The sequence below is a fragment of the Pyrus communis genome, chromosome 13 (assembly GCF_041283825.1).
Source record: "Pyrus communis isolate YQ-2024b chromosome 13, ASM4128382v1, whole genome shotgun sequence".
NCBI classification, from domain to species: domain Eukaryota; kingdom Viridiplantae; phylum Streptophyta; class Magnoliopsida; order Rosales; family Rosaceae; genus Pyrus; species Pyrus communis.
The window spans coordinates 20,048,856-20,076,031 of NC_142577.1; the positions used below are offsets into that span (position 1 = coordinate 20,048,856).

The 27,176-nt window shown below is 37.4% G+C and overlaps 2 protein-coding genes and 3 pseudogenes across 4 annotated transcripts; 4 read left to right on the forward strand and 1 right to left on the reverse strand.

Moving 5' to 3' along the window:
- Positions 1-2,279: 2,279 nt before the first annotated feature.
- LOC137738190 (F-box protein At3g07870-like) lies at positions 2,280-4,708 on the forward strand. 2 transcript variants are annotated; one of them, XM_068477820.2, is made up of 3 exons: positions 2,280-3,663; positions 4,135-4,315; positions 4,422-4,708. In XM_068477820.2, exons 1-3 carry the CDS (start codon positions 2,408-2,410, stop codon positions 4,539-4,541), a joined length of 1,557 nt encoding a protein of 518 aa, XP_068333921.1. In that variant the 5' UTR covers positions 2,280-2,407; the 3' UTR covers positions 4,542-4,708. The 2 variants fall into 2 exon arrangements, with proteins under 2 accessions (XP_068333921.1, XP_068333920.1); XM_068477819.2 differs by having other exon boundaries at positions 2,291-3,663; positions 4,407-4,708.
- A 276-nt stretch (positions 4,709-4,984) lies between these two features.
- On the forward strand, positions 4,985-7,355 carry LOC137736165 (F-box protein At3g07870-like; annotated as a pseudogene). The gene is made up of 3 exons (XR_015954582.1): positions 4,985-6,139; positions 6,770-6,889; positions 7,021-7,355. The product of XR_015954582.1 is annotated as an F-box protein At3g07870-like (transcript).
- Positions 7,050-11,314, forward strand: LOC148691913 (F-box protein At3g07870-like; annotated as a pseudogene).
- Positions 11,315-13,297: 1,983 nt separating this feature from the next.
- Positions 13,298-14,457, reverse strand: LOC148691914 (uncharacterized; annotated as a pseudogene).
- Positions 14,458-17,350: 2,893 nt separating this feature from the next.
- On the forward strand, positions 17,351-19,228 carry LOC137736166 (F-box protein At3g07870-like). Its single transcript, XM_068475491.2, has 2 exons — positions 17,351-18,543; positions 19,099-19,228. The coding sequence occupies exons 1-2, from the start codon at positions 17,351-17,353 to the stop codon at positions 19,226-19,228; spliced, it is 1,323 nt and encodes a 440-aa protein (XP_068331592.2).
- Positions 19,229-27,176: the final 7,948 nt, after the last annotated feature.

The window sequence follows — 27,176 nt, forward strand, 5'->3', positions numbered from 1 at the left end:
AAGAGCAAGGAAAGCTATCTTTTTAGGGTTCAATAGTGGCGTCAAGGGATTCAGGTTGTGGAGCACAGAACTCAAGAAGGTAGTAGTGAGTAGAGATGTGACGTTTAATGAATCCCATATGAAACTTAGAGAGGACAGGAATGTTGTCCATGAGGTGGAGCTATCAACAGATAATTCTAAAAAATCAAGCATTGAGAATGATGAACAAAATAGGGACGACCAAGAAGAAAGACAAGACGAAGAAGTTGCGGTTGACGATATTCAAGAAGAATGCATTGCCAAGAGGAGAGGAAGAAGAGATGTTGTGCTTCCTGCCAGATTCAAAGATTGTGTTGCATGTATGGCATACGCGTTACCAGTAATCGAAGTTGATATCCCTACAAGTTTTACTAAAGCAGCGAGTAGTGGAGAAGCAAAGCATTGACATGAAGCTATGGATAACGAGATGTTGTCACTCAAGAAGAATAAAACTTGGGAATTGGTGGAGTTGCCTAAAGGAAGGAAGGCCATTGGGTGCAAGTGGGTATATGCAAAGAAAGATGGAATAGATCATGCAAGTCCAGTAAGGTTCAAAGCCAGACTAGTGGCTAAAGGTTATGCTCAGAAGGAAGGAGTAGATTATAACGAAATCTTTTCTCCTGTAGTGAAACACTCATCCATTCGAATTCTACTTGCATTAGTGGCACAATTTGATCTTGAGTTAGTCCAGTTAGATGTAAAAACTGCTTTTTTACATGGAAATCTGTCTGAAGAGATTTACATAAGGCAACCTGAAGGTTATGAAGAACAAGGAAAAGAAGGTCTAGTCTGCAAGCTCAACAAGTCACTGTATGGTTTAAAGCAATCATCGAGGCAATGGTATTTGAGGTTTGATAAGTTTATGAAGGATCAGGACTACACTAGAAGTCATTACGACCATTGCGTGTATCACAAGAAATTAAGTGAAGGTACATATGTCTACTTATTAATTTATGTGGATGATATGCTTATTGCCTCTAGTGATATAACCGAAATTACAAAGCTCAAATGTCAGATGGAGAAAGAGTTTAAGATGAAAGATCTTGGTGAAGCAAGGAAGATTTTGGGGATGAAGATCACTCGAAACAGGAAGGAGGGATTGGTGTATTTATCGCAGAAACAGTACTTGGAAAAACTGCTACACAAGTTTGGCATTAGTGAGGAAACCAAATATGTGAGTACACCTTTTGCTCCTCATTTTAAGTTGAGCACTCAACTATGCCCTAAGCGTGATGAAGAAAAAGCTAGGATGAAAGATGTTCCTTATTCCAGTTTGGTTGGAGGGTTGATGTACGCTATGGTATGTACTCGGCCCGATATTGCTCATGTAGTGGGAATTGTAAGTAGGTTTATGCATAATCCTGGAAAAATGCATTGGGATGCTGCTAAATGGATACTGAGATATCTTCATGGAACAAGGAATACAGGAATTTGTTTTGAACAGAATGACGGAGAAATGGATAAGTTCTCCATTGGTTATGTGGACTCTGATTTTGCTAGTGATTTAGACAAAAGAAGGTCTACCACAGGGTATGTATTCACTATGGCGAAAGGTCCTATATGTTGGAGATCAATACTACAACCAACCGTTGCTTTATCAACCACAGAAGTTGAATATATGGCGATGGCTGAGGCTATTAAGGAGGCCATTTGGACACTTGGTTTGATAGAAGATTTGGGTGTAAATCAATACAAGTTGGATGTGTATTGTGATAGTCAAAGTGCCATTTACTTGGCAAAGTATCAAGTACATCATGCGAGGACCAAACATATAGATGTGCGATATCATTTTGTTCGAGAGATTATAGCTGAAGGTGAGATTCGTGTTAAGAAGATTGCTACGGCTGATAATCCTGCTGATATGTTAACAAAGGTAGTTGGTGTATCAAAGTTCAAGCATTGCTTGGATTTGGTGCATGTTAGACAAGTTTGAAACTTGACAATGGTGGAGTGACGGAAGCATATGAGGTCTCTGATGGAATTTCTTACCAAGGTGGAGATTGTTGGATTTGGTATAAAATTGGAATTGTATTCCTAACTAAAGTAGGAATCCTAGTTGTAATGAGTATAGGAAACTTGGACGCAAGTTTCCAGGTGGTGTTTGGATTCTAACTTAGTTTAGGATTAGGTTTGTGGCTAGGTTGTCTAGTATAAATATGTGTAAACCTTAACATTAGGGTGTGTGAATTTGAGAGACTTGAGAGGCAAGAGAACTAATGTGAAGATTAATGTGAGTTCTTTTGTAATCCTTTATTAATTAATAAAGTGAGTTTCCGTTGTTCATATCTTTGTGTGATTGTTTTGGTTTAGTCATCTTGCTTGTGTTACAACACTTCTCACCTTCGCGGCCAATTGCCTTCTCATTTCCCTCCGCCGCCGGAAATAAAAAATGCCGAGAGGAAGGAAAGGGCAAAACCCCACGAATCCAAACAAAAGAGCAGCAGCAGCAGATACACCACAGCCGCCAACGACCAACAACCACCAACAAGAACGACGGCAATGGCAGCCGCCCAGACTTCCCTCCAAATTTCAACTCCTCCAGCGGTCTATAGTCATGGACATCCTCTCAAGGCTCCCCATCCAAGCCCTCTTCGACTGCAGGTGCGTTTGCAAATCCTGGCTTACTCTAATTTCCGACCCTCAATTTTCCCTTCTCTGCACTTCACGATCCCCCATTGGCATACTGATCAAAACTTTTCCCCCCAAAAGCATAACAAGAAGGCTCGATTTTACCCGGATTGAGGAATCCTCCGGTTCTCGCTTTCGCTACGAAAAACTGAGGTTTACCCCCAAATTTAGCCTGCCCATTTCTGAATTTAATCTGATAAACTCTTGCAATGGTTTAGTTTGCTTGTCCGGACCCGAAAGAGGGGACCTTTTGTATGTCTGCAATCCAATTTTGGGTGAGTTCATCACCGTGCCACGGAGCGATAGGGCTAGGCCTAATTTTACCTCTGTTGGACTTGGATTTAGTGTTGGGACTAGTGAGTATAAGGTGTTGCAAACGTTTGTTCCGTTGACTGAACCGATCAGCAATGATAAGTGCAGCTATGAGGCTGAGATATACACCATTGGTACGGGGGTTTGGAGAAGCATTGGAACTGCTTCTGGGAGCCTTGGTTGTCAGTTGCCCTTCAATGCTTATCTTCATGGAGCTCTGCATTGGGTTTCTCGTGGTAGCGATGTTTCTGAGCTGATAAATTCCTTCAACTTTGAAAGGGAACAGTTTCAGGCAGTTGCCCCACCTAGCTACTTTGGACCGCTGGAGAAGCAATTTTCAGACTGTTTGAAGTTGGGAGTGTTGGAAGGTTGTCTTGTTTTGTGTGTGTTTGGGGACGATTCTAGTAAATTTGTTATGTGGGTTATGAAGGAGTATGGTGTCCGAGAGACTTGGACTAAAACTCTTGTTATCGAAAACTTGTATCCGAGAGAACTTAGTTGCGATTTGTATGAACCCATGGTGTTTTTGAGAAATGGGGAAATTGTAATGTCTTACAATGATTGGGCTGTGGTTTGCTATAACCAGAAAAGGACGAGTCTCAGAGAAACTAGAATTACTCAGACCCGAAATCAGTTTCATGCAATTGGTTACTGTCCATGCTTTGTTTCACTCTATAATGTTTCAAGGGCAGAGGAGGTGAAGAGGTACTGCAATTTTTCTTCACTTATACATGCATAGATTTAATTGCATTTTTCGGTTACAAGTTTACAACTTCTTATTTGCTTTCAATTTGTGGAAGTTGATGTGTATGTTCGGAAATACGATCCAGGCCTTGAATATTTGAAAATATGGAAATCTATCGCAACTTAACTTCTGTCAATATCTCTGCATTTTGAATTGTTTTGATATAACTCCAATCTCTATCGCCGATCAGTTCTCTTCAGGCGGTTTATGACAGAGCCTTTTGTTATGTGTTTTGTTCATTTTCTTTTGTTAAATTCGAGATGATCTTTTTTTTTTTCACATATCAAAACATAGTGGCAATGGTTATCAGCAAAAGCAGAACTATTGTACTCCATAAATTTGTACGATACATGGATGTTTAGGGAGGAGTCTGAGACATTTGTCGGGAATTATATCAACTCATTTTGGCATGCTTACTATATGATATGCAGGGTGCAAGGCTGTAGGAAACGTGACAATCTTCCTGCTGAAGAGAGTTCTGATCTTCCTCGTGAAGGGAGTTATGATTCTGCCTCTGAGATGCAACACCACAAGTCTACAAAACTTAACTCGGGCCGTGTCTGGCCTTCTTTCGAAGCAAGTCTTCCAACAAGCACGAATTCCTCTGCGAACGTGAGTCCTCATAGTTCATCAGTCTATTTTCTTAGCGATCACATTTTGTTTTCTCGAATCCATCTGATGGTAGTTACTGTGTCTTTCCTAGACAATCTCTTTTCAGCCGGATTTCACTTGGAGGGCAGGGGCTCCGTGTGCTCTATGCAATGAGCACTTGGGTTATGTTTTCAGCGGTAATGGGTTCCCGATGTGTCTACGATGCTCCAGCACTGGTTCCTCTTGAAAATTCTTCAGGATAACTCCGCCTCCATCGATGAAAATGGCAGTCATAACTTGCTTTGTTAAATACTTTTGTTAATGTAAGTTCATTGCTACTAACTTGTATGTAATTGTTTGACTCAGAAGGTTTCTTTTGAGTTTTAACTTAATTTCCCGACAAACGCAAAGAAATCATGTTGAAGGCCATGCCCTATTGGGCCTATTCTAATCATCCGGGCCCAGCCCACTTTTTATCCAATTTTTGGCGCCTTTTCCGCAGACCAAAATTGGATTTCACGCGGGAAAATTTGCCGCCAAAATCTCTTCCTTCGTGATTTTCCGGGTTTTCCATAAATTCGCTTCTCGTTCTCTTTCAAACTCTCCAATTTCCTTCCGAAACCTAAAACCCACAAAATGAATCATAGGAAAAGAGTGGCAATCACGCCGCTGATCGGCGGCGAAGCATGATTAGGAGAAGAATGGCCGCAACCCGAAGGACCTCTTTGCAAATTTCATCAACTCCCACAGGCTTTAGTCATGGAAATTTTCTCAAGGCTTAACTTCAAGACCCTCTCCAACTGCAGGTTCGTTTGCAAACCCTGGCTTTCACTAATTACTGACCCGCTATGCTCCCATCTCTGCCTCTGGAGATCGCCCACTCCCGGCATCTTGATCAAGACCACACCCCCTAAAACCAAATCAAGGAAACTGGATTATACCTGGATAGACGAACACGCCGATTCTCATTGGGGGATCGAGAAAATGAGGTTTACCCTGAAAAATAGTCTGCCCATTTCCGATTTTAAGGTGATAAACTCGTGCAACGGTTTGCCTTGTTTGTCTGGACCTGGAAAATATGGTCCCTTGTATGTGTGCAACCCAATTTTGGGCGGATACATAGCTTTTCCGCCTGCTAATAATGGTAGGCAGTCTGGAATTTTGTTGGACTTGGTTTTAGTGCGGCGACGAATGAGTACAAGGTGTTGCAAACATTTTATCCTGAGTGTGAATCGTCCTCACCTGACAACTTATATGAGACTGAGATATCCACCATTGGTACGGGAGTTTGCAGAAGCATTGAGAATGCACCTTGGGACTATGTTTGCTTATCATTCAATGTGTTTCTGCACGGAGCTCTTCACTGGGTTTCCGAGAGTACTAGGTATTCACAGTTTATACGATCTTTCAGCCTTGAAAGAGAGCAGTTCAAATACTACCTGCAGCTAGCTGCTTCACAAAATGGGAGAAGGAATTTGCAGATTGTTTGAAGTTGGGAGTGGTGGGAGATTGTCTCTTCATATGCGTGTATGGTGACGATCCTAGACAATTTGACATGTGGGTTATGAAAGAGTATGGTGTCCAGGACTCCTGGACTAAAACTCTTGTGGTCGAAAACTTGTATCTGAGGGAACGCAGCTGTGACCTGTATGAACCACTGATATTTTTAAGCAATGGGGAAATCCTGATGTCGTACAATGATTGGATTGTGGTTTGTTACGATCCAAATAGAAAGAATCTGAGGGAAACTAGAATTGCTCGAACTCAGTCAGATTTTCGTGCATATGCTTACAGTCCAAGCTTTGTTTCTCTGTATTTTGCTTCAAAAGGAGAGGAGGTGAAAAGGTACTGTAATCGTTCCTAAGAGATTTGCATGCCTAGATTTAGCTGCATTTCTCTGTTAACTTTTAGTTCTGGTTTTTAATTGCGGAAGTTGATGTTTTGTAGATTGTATTGCATTTTAAAACATATAGATCTTAAGTTCTTCGATTATATCTCTCCAAATTTTGAGGAGGCGGTAGTGTGTAATAGATAGATGATAAGCTTTTAACGTACGTAAACTCCAGTAAAAAATGACAAACGGTTAGTACTATAGTATCTGTGTGTGTGTCTAATTTCTTGATGAATTACAGAGCAATGTAGAGCCTTTCTGTTTCTTTAATTGAATTATCTCATTTGTGCTACAGTAATCGCGAAACACTTCTTTAAGAAGTTTAATGGATTTGACACTAAAACGACGTAGTCTATTGCCTTCCCTAAAACACATGTTAACTTACGCGTAACATGTTGAAAATATGCTTGCCACTTGCTGATGCTACGGTAATTGGCTATTGATTCATTGAAATGGGAAAGAAATTCTCTACTAATTTACTTTTTAAGTATGAATATTACAGTGTGCGTGAGTTTTCCGAAGGAGCTAAGACATTCTCTACTAATTTACTTTTTCCTGAATCATGATCACTATATGATATGCAGGGTAGGCACAGCTAAGAAACTACTCAACAAGCGGTTAGCTGAAGGGGGTTCTGATTGCGCCGGTTCTAGCATGCCACCCCACAAGTCCACCAAACAGAACTCCAGTTCTAGCATTCCCCTGTGAGTTGTCATAGCTCATACATAGATCTAATTCTTGCGCGTGTTTGTTCTTACATCACTTTCTGTTTCTTGAACTATCTATTTTATGTTGCTACTCTCTCGGTTTGCCAATTTTTCATTTTCTGTTTCAGCCGGATTTGAATACTAGGCCTTGGACTGCATGATTTCTGCAGAGATTCGTCAACAAAGCTTCGATGCAAAAGCAAAGTTACCTTCTGTTCCTCAGCAAAGACCAAAAAGGCTTCTTTTCGTTATTTAGGCACGCATCTATAGACTGGAGAGGAGCATCATTGAAACCTTTTGTCACATCTGTTTATAAAAAATGGTCTAAGAAGTTGATCTTCCTAACATTTTTTTCTTGTCTAAATGCTAATCAAAACCCTCTTATTATTTTCTGTGCATTGTTTTTTCTGTTAATCTCTTTAATTGAAATTCCTTTTTTATTAGGAGTTGCGGTCGGCTATAACATCACTGTGTATTAATTTATGTGAACTTAAAAAAACCACAAGACATACGCACATCACCTGTTTGTAGTTTACGGAAATTTGAGTGAATTTGTAACGCTATGCGAGGAAAAATATCTCTCCTTACTGTGTACTGCACATATATACCTTCCGCAGGCTTTAGTCACGGACAATCTCTCAAGGCTCTATGTCAAGACCGTCTTCAACTGCAGGTGCGTGAACAAAGAGTGGCTTTCGATAATTTCTGACCATCAGTTTACTCATCTCCGAGCTTCAAGATCACCTGCAGGCGTCTTGATCAAGTCATATGCCCTGCTAATAACATCAAATAAAGTTTATTTCATCCAATTAGAACAATGTTTTGGCTCCGATTTTAGGCATGAAAGGCCTGTTCCTAGCGCCACAAATTCTTCTGTGAGTTGTCACAGCTCATACATCAATCTATTTCTTGCGTCCGTTCGTTCTTACATCACTTTCTGTTTTCTTGATCTTATTTCTGTTGCTACTTTCTCCGTTTGCCAATTTTTGTTTGCTATTTCAGCCGGATTTGAATTCGAGAACTGGACCTACATGATTTCTCCATGAGATTTGTCGACGATGCTTGGATGCAAAGGCATTCACCTTCTGTCCTCAGCAAAGACCAAAAATGTAATTTAGCCATGCTTCTATAGACCAGAGGGCAGCGTGATCAGGCCCGTCCCAAAGCATGCTGGTGCCTAAGACAAAAATGAAATGGAGCATTCCTAATTAAGTTATCTTAATATGATTTTTTTTTTTTTTTCACAACAATATAAATTTGAAGTACATCAGATCCAATTTATGAGAATAAGAGATTCGTTTTTCGTCTTTCTAGAATACGATGAATGATGAAATTCTAAGACCATCTTCAACCCTTAAAGTAAAACCTAACATTTTTAGCCCTGAAAATTTAGGTTTTAATTTAGCTTTTCTGTTCTAATGGCTTAAAATTTTTAGTCTGAAGTTATTAAAAAATAAATTTGGGCTAATTTTTTTTAAGTAATTGAAAAAATAATAATAATTATGTATACTATTCTAATTTAATTTCATGAACATTTTAACCTAAAAAATATTTAGATTCCAACAAATATTAAAAAATCACTAAATTTGGGTGAATTTTGAATTAAATAATTTTTTTAGGGTTTAGGGCCGTTGGATCAGAAAAAAGAGTTGTTGGGCTCATTGTTGCGATCGACAAGAGGGGGACATGCCCACATGGGTGAGGTTCGCCTGGTGCGTGCCAACGCATCCGAGCGTGGGTCTTGGGCTACTGGGCTTCACATCCCGTTTTCCACACTTACATGTGGGCTCCACTACTAACCTTTGCCTAAATCTGGCCTTTTTATTTTTTTATTTTTTAATATATATATATATATATATATATATATATATATATATATATATAAAAGTTTTAAGACTTAACTCCATTTTAGAACAACGGTTGTAATGATTTTTTTTTCTTTTTTTTTTTGGGGGTTTTTTTTTTTTTTGGGGGGGGGGGGAAGGAATAGAAGGGGTAGAACTTACTCCAAGGGTTAAGATAAAGGTAATTATGAGGTTTAATTTAAAGTGGGACTCAAGGCACATGCCTTGTTTGCCATATGAGGCCTACTTTAAAGTGAGACCTAAGGTGCATGCCTTGTTTGCCTTGCCTATGGACCGCATCCGAATGTGTTTGAAGTCTATATCTTTTGTTATAAATCTTTTAATTCATGTCCAAATGCTAATTACAACCCTCTAATTATTTTCTGAGCATTGGATTTGCGGCTAATCTTTTTAATATGGTTAATTACAAGTCCAAAGTCCAAACCAAGGGGAATATTTTGTTTTTAATTGGACTCTCTTAAAAATTGTGAGATCAGTTTTAAATGCATTTTTAGGATGTGAATCAAATTACTATGTGTTCAAGTTGAGAAACAATTTACAAACCCTAGTCCTCCTTTTCATTAGGATCACGTTTACTACAAGAATCTGGTTTTCCATCAATTACTGACACACTTCGCATTCCGTTGAATTGAGTGTGAGATTAGAAAAATTCTTTGAGTGAAACTCTTCAAATCTAGCAGATTATATCTTCCATTTTGTATGTGCGCAAAGATTCTTACTCCGCGTTCAGTGGTGTGCGATCAAAAGGAGACAAAAAGCTGCTTGCTTGCTTCAAAAATTGTACTGCATCGTGTTGGTAAGGTATGTGTATTGCGCGGCTCCCCACCAGGTTTGAATAACGTATGTGCTTCTTTTTCTGATAAAGAAACAAAAAAAAAAAAGAAGCAGCTTTTTGCCGGAGGTTTTTTTTTCCCATGTGTTGGTGACTTCCGGCATAAAAGCGTTTTCTGCTCTTCTCTTTCTTATGTTCATTTATATTACTGGTGTCTTGCATTAATCCTGTTGTCTGTGTTGTATTTAAATCAATTCACAAAGCACGTTTGTGGATTGGTTCACTGTCATCTAAGTTTGTTTAGCCCATCCATCTACGATCTTCAACTTATAAAACCATATTTTTGAAAACTCACTTAACTTATGCACATCATCTGTTATATATATAGTTTTGTGTTAACTTTATAATACCGTGTTGGTATGTCACATGGTTTATGAGATTATGAGTAACGAATTTCAGTGAAATTGTAACATCATGTCGATTGCAATTTGATTCTCTAACGTCTCTACAATTTGAGACAAAAGAAAAGAAATGCCATGAAGCCAAGGAAAAGAGTGGCAAAGATAGCAGCGATTGCAACCAAGAGAAAGGGGATCCTGGCAAATTTGAACAACTTCCGCAGGCTTTAGTTACTGACATTTTCTCAAGGCTCTCTGTCAAGACAGTTTTCAACTGCAGGTGTGTTTGCAAAGAGTGGCTTTCTATAATTTCTGACCTTCAATTTATTCATCTCCATGCTTCAAGATCACCCAACGGCATCTTGATCAAGGACTATCCCCCACATAGAAGATCAAAGAATGCTTATTTCACCCATGTAGACCAATGTGTTGGCTCTGATTTTCGGCTTGAGAAAATTAGGTTTCCCTCCCGAAATAACCTACCACCCAAGGGAGCCAGACCTGGCTTTCATAATTATATGATAAACTCATGTAACGGTCTACTTTGTTTTTCTGGAAAGGCTAATCAAGATTATTACATGTTTGTGTGCAAGCCAATATTGGGTGAGTACATCACCATTCCACCTTCCAATCAAAGTGGAGACGAATGCTTTTGTGTTGGACTTGGTTTTAGCCATGTGACGAATGAGTACGAAGTGTTGCAACTGAACAATAGCGAAGTGGCTGAGATATACACCATTGGTACAAGAGCATGGAGAACCATTGGAAATTGCCCTCAGGAGTTTTGTAATTATTTACCGTTCAATGCTTTTCTGCATGGAGCTCTTCTTTTGCTTAACCCTAACATATTTGCACTTTCTTGCAATAGCGGAAAACAGTTATGCATTTGCACCATAGAGCATGTTTGATCCGCGAGTGCTGGGTTTCTGATCTCATAAGTACTTTTGACTTCGACAGAGAACAATTCGGATCACTATCCTTACCTAGATTACCAGAGAATCATTTTTCTAATATGTTGGTATTGAATGTGGTGGGAGATTGTCTCCATTTATGTGTGATTGGTGTTGATTCTCTCAAATTGGTCATGTGGGCTATGAAGGAGTACGGTGTTCAAGAGTCTTGGACAAAAATCATCGTTTTTGAAAGCTTGTATAAGTATCACAGGGATCTAAGCTGGCAGTCGTATGAACATATTATGTTTCTAAATAATGATGAAATCCTGCTGTTGTTCAACAATAGGGATGTGGTTTGTTATAATCAAGAAACTAAGAGCTTCAGGGAGATATCAATTCAAGCGACTACATCGCCCTTTTTAGCAATTGCTTACAGTCCCTCCTTTATTTCGCTCTACGATGTTGCAGAAGGAGAAGAGGTGGAGAGGTACTGATCAAGTTATAGTCTTCACTTTTTACTTGTGGAACTGTCGAAGTTAAATCTTTTTTAAGACAAACGTGACCTATGTTTTTGCATTTTTCAAACATGCATAAAAAGGTCGTATGAGTTCTACTAATTATACCTAGTTCTGCATATCATGATATACGCGCTGTTTACTAGGCCGCGACAAATGTGACATATCCTAAACTTAAAGCAAACTTTTTGTTAGATATAGATGGCTTTAGTTTGTTTACCTTTCTTTGGTCACGTAAGAGATGATTGTTTCTTTTTCACTGAATGAGGCAAATGATTTTTCTCTGGTAAGTTAGCTGCATTTCTGTGTTACAACTCTTAGTTTTGCTTTTTTGGTTGGGGAAGTTGATTATATCCTTCATTTATGTCATATTTTCAGGGTAGGCAACAGTAAGATATCTGAAGGGAGTCACGGCGGTGGTGCCGTCCGCGGTGAGCACTTTCAATTACAAGGAAAAGAATTATGTTAAGCATTTGGTGGGAGGCACGGGGTTCAATGCTTAGATGCAAGTTCCTAGCTCTTCTTCAATTACTTTTGTATGAAGGTTAATCGTTGGAGTGCAAAAAAACTCACCTTGTATTCTTCGGCAAATTGCTTCTATGGATACCAAAGCATATGGTAAAAGAGGCCACCAGAGAAACTGATCTGCTTCTGTAGATAACAAGGGGATTACAAAGCTCTTGTTATAATTTAACTTTTGGGCAATTACCACTTTACTACTCCGTAAGTTTTGCAGATCTCGCACTCAACTACACTTGTTTTTTCATATCACTTTCATACATAAAAGTTTGGTTTTTCTGTTTACACTTTCCCATCAGTACACCAGCATACCGAGCGTGCCAGGCTACTTACGTCATGCAATGGTTTGGTGTGTTTAAGTGTAGAAGTAGAAGTTGAAGTATCAGGTTCAGATTTCAAAGATTGGCGTCTTATTTAGGAGAAATTTTCATTATGTCTGAAATATAGGATGATATAATATGCGTCATTATATAGCTGAAGAAAAGTTTTATTTTTGAAGTGTCTCAGCATTATTTAATGACATATGATGTACCATCTTATGTTTCGAGCACACTAAAAACTCTCTCAATATAATTAAGGGTAAATCTCAGTTTATTACCCTCAAGTTTCGTGATTTTCAACATTTTGTATATAAAGTTTTTTCTCGTCCCAAAGTTATACTTAAAGTGTTAATTTTGGGACAGTATCATACATCTGTTAGTATGACTGTTAAGTTTCCCATTAACTGATGATATAGTGCCTATGTGGATAATGACTGGACGCCATGTGTCATTAAGGGGTCCATGTGGAAATTAAAAATTCAAAAAAGAATTTCCACCCAAAATTTTAACTCATAACTGTGTACTGCCTTCCTTTTTTTTTCCCGCCAAAATTTTTTGAAAAAATAAATAAAATTAAATAGGGAAAAAACCACAACTTTCTATTCCAAATCTGTAAATTTAATTCCAAACAAACTTTCAATTCGCTTTCCAAAAAAAAAAAAAAAAAAACTTTCAATTCTAAATCTGCAAATTCATCCTTTAAACTACCAACTACCAACGAAGTTCACAATAAAGTTTCAAGGGTTCACAACAAAGTTCAATTGTCAACAACTTTCAATTCACAACAAAATTCAATATTCCAAGTTGTACATCCTCCAATTCACAGGAAAGTATCAAAAGACCACAACTTTAACAACTAATGGGTCAGGTGTTCTTCCAACATATAAGTACACAACTAAACCAAAATAAGAGTACCAAAAACACCAAAGATCTGTCCAAAACACTAAAGATCTATCCGAGAGTTGTTTAAAAAAAAAACTAAGGGGCATATTCAACTATAACAAAATGAACCCTTAAACAACCTAAAGCATTAAAGCAGCATCATGGAACATTCCTCCTCCTTTTCTGACCTCTTGCAGTAGACTTTGAAGCATTAAAGCAGCATCATGGAGCATTAAACAACCTAAAGCATTAAAGCAGCATTATACCTCTTCACAAGCCATGTCACTTTGCAGTTACGATTTTCCCTCCAAATCCTCGGACATTCATATTTCCCAACATAAGTTTTCACTTGCATTGAATCTTCATGTACACCCTAGAAGCATACAATCTCCATGCACAGTTTTTCTCACGCTTTGCACTAATCTTCCATTTCTCATTCATTTTTAGCTTAATAGAAGGTGCACCATGCTTAATGGAGTGAGACCACACTGCCTCTCTCAACTGTGCAGCATCTTTGAACTTCAATCCCTTTTTCAAAATTTGGATCATGCCTATCGATTTCTTCATTGAACTCAGGGTAGATGACATTCTCATCACATTTTGAACCTGAATCATCAACACTGTGTAGGCCATATGAGTCTTCTCTCTCATCATCAAGTGGAACATCTTCTACATCCCTTGCATCAATAACGTCTTCTGGATGTTGGTTCCCAACCCCTTCACCCCTTTCAGCATCTCCAATCACAATGTCTACAACCGTATCATTTACTGCACGATGATCATCACCTTCCAAACTATAGTTACTGTCCACAAACTTATTATCAGTAGTGTCATCTTTTGCATTTACTGCCACAAATAATGCATATTTATTAAAAACCTAAACTTTGCAAAAATAATTGAATACTGAAATTAAAATTGCAAAAATAAATGTTTTAAAAATTTTACCTTCATTAGCTTCTAGTTCTGGCCCTTCCTTAACTTCTTCAAATCCTTGACCTTCATCACCTTCATCACATTCATTATCAGCATTGAGAGGACCATCTTCAACCTCATCTCCACTTCCTTGTCCTACCTCAGTTGCTTCAGCCTCATGCTCATCATCACCATTGTAGGCTATGTCATTCAAAAGACATAGCCTTTTTTCTAAGTGATCAGCACCCCTTTTTGCTCTACCCTTCTTCAATTTTGATCCACTTCCCTTTGTAATCGAAATTGCCACTCTCAATTCCTCAATATCTTATATAGTAACACCTTTTTTAATATGCCACTCTTCATGGCAGCTTGCTTCGGACATAGAAGTTCTAGGTACATTTCTATTTCCCTAGTCCCTGGAACATACTTGCACATTTTAGCCACATCTTGGTCCCGTTCAGTAAGCCTTAATCCCTCCATATAAGACATCTTAGGAATCCTACAGTGATACAAGATAAACTCATCATATCCTAACTCCTTAACCATTTCATCAATCTGGAAAAAAGACATGAAGTCTTTGTCTACATAATAAAACCAAACCTCAAACCCTCCCATATATGCATTATCAGACCACTTCCCACCGTGGTTAATTTTAAGGGTAAATAATTCAGGCATGCATGCAAATTCAAGGAAAAAGATTTTAAAACCCAAAAAGTTAACCCAAAACACTAACTTGTGGGACCATGAGGACAAAAAGGTGAAAACAAAACCATGGGGACCATGAATACATGGTTTTTTAAAGACTGCAATTGAGACCACAAATGAAGACAAAACCACATGCACATTGAAAACAATTAACAATGCAGGAAACCCACTACAAAACACAATTCCACAAACCATAGGAAAAAAAAAGGGATTGGAACTCACAAATCCCTAAAATTCAAAATTGAAAAATCCGGAAAACCTAAGCCCATATTATCTACGCTTTGAAAATGGTGGGTTACTTACAATAAACTGGTGTTTCAGCTACTTCAATTCTCCTTTTTTGCCACCCCATTGCTAGCGATGGCTTCATGACAACCTTGTCCAGAAACAGTTCCCCTTCTTTGATGTGCAAAGGTGTGTGCAACGTATAACGGCGTGCGATCGATAGCGAGTTGGATCGACGGCGAGGTGGAGTGACGACGAGGTTGAGCGACGACGAGGTGGATTGACAACGAGTTGGTAAGGTTTTGGACAGAGATGGAGGATCGAGATTTTTGGGGGTGTGGGCTTTAAGTGAAAAGTGGTTTTCACTTTTGCTTTTTGACTTTTAATTGTTCATATTCTCAATTTTGAATTTTGAAAATTTTGGTTTTTTTTTTTTTTTTTTTGTTGAAATTTTAATTTTTCATGTGGACCCTTTAATGACACTGGCACCCAGTTATTGTCCATATGGGCGCTATGACATCAGTTAATAGGAGACTTAACAGCCAGACTAACGGATATATGAGACTGTCCCAAAATTAACACTTTATGCATGACTCTGGAACGAAAAAAACTTCATGTACTAAATATTGAAAACCACAAAACTTCATTAAGCGTAAGAACAGAGAACATGCAAATAAGACAAATATCCACCTCTTTCGAGCATTTACATATTCTAAATTTACAACTCCTAATTATATGGCACTTTAGAAAATATCTACTCTTTGGTTCAAGCCTCATGCATTCCTACCAAGTAATCTACTTTGTAAGCTCCAAAGATAATGTAAATAGATTGATAACATGGTGATTAAGAATTTAACAATAGACCAAAAACCCAATAGGTTGGCAATTAAAATTAAGGGAACTTTAATGAAAAGCTCTCGGTATTACTCACTTTAATGAAAAACCACATTTTTACATTAAAAAGTCAATCCTAGTACTATTCACTTTACCCTTTATTTTGTCCTTATCGTTAAAATTTAAAGTTTTCAAGTCTTTGTAATTAGTTTTCCTTAAAATTAAAGATTATTCATACTAAGGGCTTCATCTAAGCTCTAGCAAAATAAATATTTTCAAGTAAAAGTAAAAGAAAGATAAAATCTAGAATCCATGACAATGCATGTCTCAGACTCTCAAGCTCTTCTTCTCTCTAATACTTGAGTATTGTATATTGAATATAGTGATCTTGTAGAGAGCTTAGGCATGCCTTATATAGTAGAGAATAACAAAAACATCTATCAAAAGGTCTAAGAAAACTCTCTTGAAACAAAAACAAGCTAGGAAAGAACTCCTTGACTTGGGACATACCAGCCATTTTGTACGCTAGATTTGGAGGGTCTTTCCACCTTTTAAAACTTCTGGAAAATTATGGAAAACATAGATTTCGTGATAGTAAAGAAAAAATATTCTTAAACGGGTATATATATTGCCAAATATTTAGGGGGTGTAGTCAAACTAAGATTTTAAAGGATTTTAAAGAATTTTAAAAGTAATAGATTTGATAGGATTTAAGAGGATTAAAGACTTCTACAAAATTCATATGGATTTTTAAAGAATCTTAAATCCCACAAAATCCACAACTTATTGAAATCCTCCAAAATCTTAATTTTTTGAATACACTTGGATTTGGATGGATTTTAAAATCCTTTAAAATTGTTTAATTGACTACACCTAGATTTTAAAGGATTCTAAAATCTTTTAATTGACTACACCTAGATTTGAATGGATTTCAAAATCCTTTAAAATCTTTTAATTGACTACACTAAGATTTTAAAATCTTTTAAAATCCTCTCAAATCCTAGTTTGACTACATCTCCCTTAATTTTCTCGCCATAGTAAGGACAAATTTAGTGAACAAAATTGGGTTAGTTTTGTGAGAATCGGAGAATATTGCCAAAAGGGCTTTATAGCGAGAAAAATGATTTCTCGCTGCAAATTCCTTAATTTGTTGAAAGAACAATTTGTTGTAATGTATATTATGACACATAATGTACCACACGACGTGTTTCGGACACATAAAAAATTTATCCATTTGAGATGTATAAGAGAGAATAATCAATTATTAATTATAAGAAAAAAAATTAAAGAGACCTATAACTAATAAATACAAATCATCCCTACCTATTTTACATTGCAATAATCAATCTTAATTAAAGTGCTTGATTCCTACATATAGAAATGAAACTCACCTATACTAATGTGTAACTAGGTGTGTTAAGGGCGTTGTACACGTATTAGATGATTTCTTCTTTCTTGATTACCATTTGACATTTGTCATTTGCCAAATACATGCAGTTTATACGTGCCAATTTAGCAGGTAAGAAAAGTTTCCACAACAAAACATGCAGGTGGTGGTTCTTCTCTAAAAACACTATATCCCAGTGCTCCGGAACTTTCCCAATACCAGACACAAAAAATGGCGAGAGAAAAGAAAGGAAATCCAAAGAAAAGAACAGAAGGCAGTGCAGCAATCAGCAGCAAAAACAAAGAGAAAAGAGAAGGATGCAACAAATTCCTACAACTTCCAAAGGCTTTGATCGTGGAGATTCTCTCAAGGGTATTGTCCATCAAAACCCTCCTGAATTGCAGGTGCGTTTGCAAAGAGTGGCTTTCTTTAATTTTCGACCCTGAATTTACTCGTCTCCACGCTTCAAGATCACCCATTGGCATCTTGATCAAGACCTATCCCCCTATAAGAAAATCTAGGAGACTTGATTTCACCCATATACTAGATTCTGCTGGTTCTGATTTGCAGCTCGAGAAAATAAGGTTTAGTCCCAAAAATAGCCTGCCCATCGGGGCCATGCCCGAATTTCGCTTGATAAACTCATGCAATGGCTTACTTTGCTTTTCTGGAGCTAATAGAGATTACCCCTGTTTTGTGTGCAATCCGATTTTAGGTGAGTATATTACTATCCCACATACTGATAACACTCGAAATCGAAATAGTTGCTTTTTCGTTGGACTTGGTTTTAGCTCCGCGATGAATGAATATAAGGTGTTGCGAATGACCAATGGGACCGAGGCTGAGGTTTACACCATTGGTTCGGGAGTGTGGAGAAGTATTGGAAATGCTCCTGGGGACATTGATCAGTTGCCATTCAATGCTTTTCTGCATGGAGCGCTTCATTGGGTTTCATATAGTAGTAAAAGTCCCGAGTTTATACACTCTTTCGACTTTGAAACAGAACAGTTTCGACCCCTACCCGTCCCTAGCTTACCCGTGAATCAATTTTCGGATTGTTTCCTTTTGGAAGTGATAGGAGGCTGTCTCCATTTGTGTGTGTTTGGGGACGATTGTAGTAAATTTGACATGTGGATAATGAAGGAATACGGTGTCCAAGAGTCTTGGACTAAAGTTCTTGTTTTCGAAAAACTGTACGATTGTGTAAAGGAACTGTGCTGTGATGTGTATGAACCAATTATGTATTTGAGTAATGGGGAAATCCTGATGTTGTACAATAACCGCGCTGTAGTTTGTTATAATGGAGAAAGAAAGAGTTTCAGGGAAATAAAGATTACTTGGACTCAGGCGCCCTTTGAGGCCATTGCCTACAGTCCATCCTTTGTTTCACTCTACAATGTCTCAAATGGTGAAGATATGAAGAGGTACTAAGTTTACATTCCAAATATAGACATGTAGTAATCTAGTTACATTTCTTTACTGCGACTTTTATTTTTCGATTTCTGAGTGTTGAATTTAATGTTTCTTAGGCAAATCCAACCTTCGAATTTAATGTCTAATTATCTTCTTGAGTCCTTAGCACTTCTACATTCCTAATAATATTTGAACACTTTTGAGAAGAAAAAGACAACATGTTATTCATATTACTCATAATACATGTAACAAGTTCACTGCCTATTATCTATTGAGACATTAAGAATACAATTTTTCAAAATTTCTCATCATGAACCAACTGGGGTAGCCCATTGGTGAGGGTGGGTAGGACGATGAGCAGGAGTAGGTTAAGTCAAGTGTTCCACGTACCAATGTATGCTTGATTTCTGTTCAGACGAAATTGACGATCAGTTTTGTTATTGTATATTTTGTTCTAGCATTTTGTTATCTAGGAATTTGAAAAAATAAACGGATGCTTCAATAGTGGTTGAGACATTGGTCACTGATACACTCTTTTTGGCATGCTTACCATGTGTGGCATGAAGGGTACAACGACATGAGAAATGGCTGTTTGCTGAAGGGAGTTACAATTCTGCCAGTTCTTGGATGCCACCCCGAAAGTACACAAAACTGAACTCAGGTTGTGGCTGTCCTTTTGGAGAGGATCTTCCTTGAGCCGTAAGTTCTTCGGTGCGTTGTCATAGTTCCTATTATGAATCTGTTTTCTTGTGCCTGTTTGATGGTTATTTTATCCTTTTAATTTCATTTCCTGAATGCATGCTGAATGATTTTGTTTCTTTTCAGCTGGATTTCACTGAGTGCATTCACTCTATATGATCGGCACTTGGGTTTTGTTGTAATAGTTAAGGGATCCCAATATCTCAACAATGTTTTGAGTAGCTCTTCTTCGATCTCTTCCACAGCAAATAAAGAAGAAGACTGCCTTTTTGTTAAGTAGCCATCAGAAAAATTCTGCTTGTATATGCAAGTGATGGCTTGTCTAGAGGACAACGGCGATCGGAAACTTTTGTTAACGTCTATTCTATAGTAATGTGTAAGTGTGAGCCGGGGGTTGCCCATATGGTAACGTCTGTTCTATAGTAACGTCTGTTTTGTTAACGTCTGTTCTATAGTAACGTCTGTTTTGTTAACGTCCGTTTATTCGTTCCTTTTTCCGTTGCTTTTACCTGAATGAAGAAGCTTTCTCTTCACCTCTTCCTTATATATCACACGAACTAAGACTTAATGTGTTTGAGCAAAAAAAAAAAAAAAAGTACTTTGTTAAATATTTGTAACACATATGCTCGAAAATTTCAGTTATCAACTGCATTTTGATCCACTGAAACAGATTTACGATGATTACAAACTAATTTCATTCAGCTTTTGGAGCTAATTCTTGATTCCCACTTGTAAGATTTTTACCACCCGCAAAAGTAAGAATAAAAACACTTAAAATACTTAGTACAAGGTAATTGTAGTATAGTCGACTCTAGCAAAATCATTTTTCACTGGGATTGAATGAATAATTTAGGTTAAAATCAATTTCTTGATAAGATTTTTACCACCTGCAAAAGTAGGGATAAAAAACACTTAAAAAACTTGCAAGAGTACAAAGTAATCGTAGTGTAGTCAACTTTAGCAAGGTCGTTCTCCTCAGAGATTAAATGAATAATTTATATTAAAGCCAAATCTTAATTAATTATTTGGAAACAAAGTTTAGAAAACATGATTTTATAACCTAAAATATTAAAAACGAATTTAATTAAAAATAATTAAATAAATTGGTAAAGTAAATAAAACAAAAGAAAATAGTTTGAAAATCTATTTAAGCATTAGGGTTCCGCCACCACCTTAACAATCCTGCGTAATTCTTCCAATTACTTATAAATTACTCATACATATTTTGAAGGTTAGGTTTTCCTAAATATGTCATACTTGGAACCTCCATCATAGAACATATATCTAACATGCAACCTATCCATAGTGTCTAGATCAAATGTGAACATGCATGACTCATTAAGTTTTGTGAAAACCTTTTGAAAAACTATATAACCCTTAAGACGTGTCGTTCATCCTAAGAAGTTACACATATTAACCACAAGAAGCCTTAGTCAATTTTAGGGACAGTCCTCTGCCAAAATTGCATTAAATTATTTTTCTAAATATCATAATGGTGGCCAATCATCAAGACAAATAGATGTTACAAACACAATAATTCAAAATTCAAAATCTGCATGCATAATATCATTAGCAAATTGAAAAGAGACTACATATTATTGCTAAGGCTCGTGGCCTCACCCTAACAAATGGAATTAGTTACGAACAATCATTAAATAAAATATTATTAAGAACATGGATATAAAACACCTTGAAAATAAACTTGAATCGTCAAAAGTTCTGTAAGCCGAATTCTCCAAAGTAGTGCGTTCTTCCTAAAGTAATGCGTTCGTTTTTTAACCTTAATGGCCAAATAACCTTATTTAGACTTACTACAAAATAAAAACCTATCTAAAAAAGGTTTTCTAAAAACTAGGAAACATGATAGAATGAGATAATTAGGAAATACATTCAAATTCTAACTTTGGAAAATTTGCCCAACCACAAAGAATCACACGTTTCTGGATCTTCAAGGCTCCAAACCAAGCCCAAAAGGGCTAGATATTATTCACTCTTCACCCAAAAGAACAGCACATCCTTCACAGCTTTGTTGATTTATGTTGATGATATTATTATTACAGGCAACAATTTAGATGCCATTAATGCCCTCAAACGGTTTCTTCATACCCGTTTTCATATTAAGGACCTTGGCAATTTGAAATATTTTCTGGGTATTGAAGTTTCTCATTCAAAAAAGGGATTGTATATTTGACAAAGAAAGTATGCCCTTGAAATAATCAAGGATTGCTGTCTTTTGGGTGCAAAACCCGTCAGATTTCCAATGAAGGAAAGCAAACTTTTGGATAAAGGCAAACTACTCAAAGACCCATCTCCGTATCGAAGATTGGTTGGACGCTTGATTTATCTTACCGTTACTAAACCAGACATCACATACTCCGTGCATGTACTTAGCCGTTTTATGCATCAACCGCGTCAGCCACATATGGATGCAGCACTTTGAATTGTGCAATATTTGAAGTCCGCACCAGGTCAAGGCTTATATTTCCAGTCAAATAGTAATAAGTTAACTTTGAGAGCTTTTTGTGATTCAGATTGGGCCGGTTGTCCGATAACTCGTCGCTCTACAACCGGGTATTGTATATTCTTGGGGAATTCATTGATTTCATGGAGGACTCAGAGGTAGAAAACGGTTTCGCTCTCTAGTGTTGAAGCCTAATATATAGCCATGGCTAGGACATGTTGCGAGCTCATTTGGTTGCCGTATTTGTTAACAGATTTGCATATACCCATTTCAAGGCCTGCTATTATGTTTTGTGATAACCAGGCAGCATTGCACATTGTTACCAACCCTGTCTTTCATGAGAGAACACGTCATATAGAGATAGATTGTCATTTCATTCGGGAAAAGATTTTAGACGATTTTATAACTACTCGATATGTCAGTTCTTCTCAACAATTGCCAAACATATTTACAAAGGCCTTAGGCAAGGAAAAATTCTCATCAGTGTTGTGCAAGTTGGGAGTTCTTGACATTCACTCTCCAACTTGAGGGGGAGTGTTAGAAAGTCAATGTAATTAGATAGGAAGGAATTATATGATTGATTTGTATTTGATACTTTCCATTGATGTATTCCTAGATTGTAGGTCTTCTTGTTGTACAAGGAAAGCTATTGTATATATTTTGTATTCTATCAATGAAAGGATTATTCTGGCCAAATACGTTTTCTACATATTCTCGATTCTGTTTCGTTACATAAGATATGGGTTGCCTTTTAATAAAAATGTTAAGTGGAAAAAGGTGTTCTTTGTTTAAATATGACTTCAGGTCATCAGCGTTGTGTGTCTTGCTGAACTACAGAACATTACAAAACCTCTGAGTTTCATTGAAAGAACTTTCCCCTTGATGCTATCTAGTAATAATCAAAACAGTATATCGACAACAATTCCTAACAAGCTTAATGACTTTTAGTGGTACAAGGATATGTTTATTAAGAAAATCTGCACGTTGATTGCAAATACTGTGATCGTTTTGCTATTTACATATCGGAATGAACCTCTTTGCAGTGCTGTCGCGACTTGCGATACATATTTAGAGTTGGATTTAATTCAAGCTTTTGGTTAACTGTATATGCATTTGTAAAATACATGGATGGTTTTAGAGGGAGCTGACTTGGTAACTGAATTTTTCAATTCATTGCAGCATGCTTGCCCTACGATATGCAGGAAGTTCTCTGGCAGGTCTGCTTCTTCTCATTGGAATAACCTAAATTCCGATGGTTGGGGTATGAGTTGAATGTTGAATCCCTGTGATTGCTGTTGTTTCTGCCTCTTCATGGTTGAACAATATGTTTCCATAATGCGTCAACAATGCTTTGATGCTGGTTCCTTGTGAAGATTCTTTCGTTGATCGTGTAAAGGCCGCTGTAATGCTGAAGCAGTTATTCCTTTTGTTTCCTCATCAAAGACTAGAGCTGCATGCCTCCAGAGACCAAACTGCGAGTGAATGAGCTTTTTTTTATTACTTATGTACTCTATTCTCCTCCTAATTTTAACTCTAAGCCATATTCCAAGTTATATATGCAATATGAATTAGTAAATCGCTTTCTGATATAATTTTTCAAAACAAGATGATAATGAGTATTTGTTTGCATTAAACTATAGATTCGGTTTAGTTTGGTTTGGTTTGGTTTACAATTGGATTTGAAATTTTCAACCTAGTTTTTTACTGATATTTTCGGTTGGGATCATATAAAATATACCAGACCAGACCGTCTGCGTGTTCAACGCTGTTGGTTTACATAGGAGTTGGGTTTCTTTTTCACTACAGTGTAACATATTTCGTGTGCGATGTGTCTTAAAAGAAGAGTATTTGGTGAAATTGAATTCTGTATTTCAACTCAATGCTAGTATTACATCTTTATACAAGATAGGATGAATCAGGATCCTAGACTGCCTCTTATAATTATGTCTATTATACATACAGAAAAGGAAGGAATTAAGGTCAATCAATTTACAATATTCATCAGCTTATTTCTTGGAATTATCTTCAACACTCCCCCTCAAGCTTGAGTGTATATTGATGACACCCAATTTGGCAAGTAAAGCTCCAAACTGTTGTGAATTCATTGTGTTAGTGAACAAATCCATAACATGAATTGTGGTTCAAATATGGGATATTCGTATCATGCCTTCATGAATTTTTTTCTCTTACCAAATAATAATCAATCTCAATGTGCTTCGTATGTTCAGGAAAGATTGGGTTCGAAGTGATGTGCAATGTTGCTTGGTTATCAGACAACAACATAACAGGTTGTTCATGTTGAATTTTCATGGTTATCAGACAACAGCATAACAAGTTGTTCATGTTGAATTTTTCAAGTCTCTTAAAGCATTCTTCAACTATGTAACTTCACAACAGGTGGTGGCCGTGGAGCAATATTTGGCCTTGGCCGTTGAACGAGTTACTACAGTTTGCTTCTTCCTCTTCCAGGAAATAGGTGATTGCCCAAGAAATATACAATAACTTGTTACCGATCGTCTCATATCTTTGAAACAAGCCCAATCTGCGTCACAGAATGCTCTTGGCTGCATTGTGCTTTTGGCAGACACAAGAATGCCTTATCTTGATGGTCTTTTGAGGTACCTGAGAACCAAAAATGCTGCCTCATGTTGTGGGACTCATGGCTTGTCCATAAATTGACTAAGCACATGAACAAGATAAACTAAGTTAGGTCTAGGTTAGGTCTGGTAATCCTTAAGTAGATCAATCTTCCCACAAGACGCCTATATGATGACAGGTCGCTTAAGAGCTCTCCATTAGTCTATGTGAGTGCTAAATTTGATTCATTGCAAACTTCGCTGGTTTAGCTCCCAAAAACCCAAGTTCTTCAAGTATCTCAAGTGCATATTTCCTTTAAAATAATGAAATGCCCTCGGATGATCGGGCCACCTCGATGGCTCGATACCCAAGAAATATTTGAGTTGGCCGAGACTCTTGAGCTTAAATTATTGCTTAGATAGAAAATGTTTGGTTGCTTCAATGTGTTGTATGTTGTTGCCCACCAAAATTACATCATCCATAAATACAAGAATGACAATGAAACTACCTTTGTGGGATTGGACGAAAAGTGAATAATCCACCTTTGATTGGTTGAAACCAGCTGCTTTGAAAGCTGTAAAAAGCTTCAAAAACCATTGTCTAAAGGCTTGTTTCAACCTATACAAAGATTGACTAAGCTTGCATACTCGAGTCTCCCCTTTCATCTGAATCCAAGGTAGTGACAAGAACACATCCTCATCAAGGTCACCATGCAAAAACGATTGTTGACATTAAGTTGGCGAACATGCCAATTTTGAATAGCAACAACAGTAAGAAGCTCATGAAATGTGACTAGTTTGGCAACTGGAGCAAATGTCTTATGATAATCATCCCTCGATTTGACTATATCATTTGACCACTAAGCAAGCTTTGTAACAATTTGTAATGCCATCAGGTTTTAACTTCAAGTAATACTATTCATACCACATGTTTTTTATACCACATTTCTATACAACCTGTTGATCCTAAAAATTGCAAAGCCTACGTGGCGCGTATGCCGAGTAATTAATAAACTAACTACGTCTTTCAATTGTATGCAGGGCGTGCCAACTCATCGGCTGAGCTCGGCCGAGGAGTAAAATGTGTTGATGTTGCGTTGAACGCTTTGCTGACTTCTTGATCTTGCGACTGCGACCGAGGATGGAACACGTCTCAGCCTTCAGGTTCTAGAGCCTGAAGATAAGGCTGCTAGTTTTTCGAAGTTCAATATCAAATTCGACTTTCAATGTGCTGAATGTAGTAACCTGTAACACCTCCCTTCGCGGAGATAGCTAATGAGATAACCTCTGCCAATAAGGATTCGAAAATCCTTTTCGACCGAGACTTAGATAGATAATCAGTCGACCTCGACGCAATGCTGTTTATCTAAACTAAAGGTGCTCCGGGAACGGCTGATTCTACGGCAACAGTGCTGTTTATTCAAACTGAAGATGTTCGCTGGTTGCCTTCACAATGCTGTTTATCCAAACTGAATGTGTGTTGGCAGAAAAAAGAAAATAAAAAAATCTCAAGATGTTTGAGAGGTTTTGCGCAGGGTAATTGTGTGTTGAATTGGAGGGCCTCTTCCGTTGTTTGTAGCCTTGTATTTATAGGGACGAGTATGCACTGGTTGATAAGCTGGTAAAGACTACCATGTTATTAGAACTCTTCCACTGATTTGAGCCTCAGATAAGCCTTACTCCTCCCAAGACTCTGAACTTAGCCAAAAATACAACCAAATCCGATCCTTGTGCTTAGTCTTATCAATTATCACATCAAATCCCCAAATAATCCGCATGCTTGGAGATGAACAAATAAATATGGCCTTATTATTATTATTATTATTATATATATAGTTAGCCCAGTCCACACGGCATGCAGACTATATGGCCTAATCCCATCATCAATTCTTATGGCCTTGTACTCAATCTGACAACACCATCACCATGCATTAAAAACCTAGCCTACCTAGGTTTCTCATCTCATCCTCACATCATCACCAAAGGCCATCATCTCTATTGTCGTGCATGCATTCTGATCAAATGAATGAAATTCATTTTAAGCTTCCAAGTGATGTCAGACATCCCAAATCAATTCGAACTGTAATGCTTTGTTTGAGATATAAATCGCATCCTATTTTTCTGGTTTAAGAAGATGCCAAGAAGATAATTATTATGATAAAATCCATAATATTATCCTTTAGCAAAAATATCTCCATTTTTCCATCCAACAGTTGAGAACCATACTCACTCAATGGCCTTGATTACTCGGGCCGATGGTGTAAAATCGGGTCCAAACACCACCTTAGGTGGCATTTAATGTGGACAGGCACATCAGATAAAAATTTTGCAAAACCCAAGGAAAGGAAGGAGAAAGACTCCTCGTATACCACAATCATCATTTTATTAACTGGTTTTTCTTAATTATTAGTTTATTAAATAATGAACTAAATTTAAAAATCTAATTAATTCAAATGATGTGGCTGTCTACATCAAATGCCACCTAAGGTGGTATGAAAATGTGGTACAAAAACATGGTATGAATAACATTACTCTTTAACTTCACTTTGTACACCTATTTACAACCAATTGGCTTCCTTCCAAGGGGAGAGGCATAAGTGTCCATGTGTTGTTGCTTGGAGAGCTTGTATCTCACTATGCATAGCCTCGCGCTACTCAAGATCTTGCATGGCCTGCATGAAACTTATTGGTTCTTTGACAAAGGATAATGAGATGATGAAAGCTTTATGTTGTGGGGACTAATAATGGAATACGAAGTACCTGATTTTGAGACCATGTGGGAGATGGATGATGGTCCTGGCTGTGATAGGAGATTAGCTTCTATGTGAAAGTCATGCAAGAAACTTGGCATTTTGGTTGGTCTGCTAGAATGACAAAGTGTCTATATCCAGTGTAAAGAAAGTTGGGG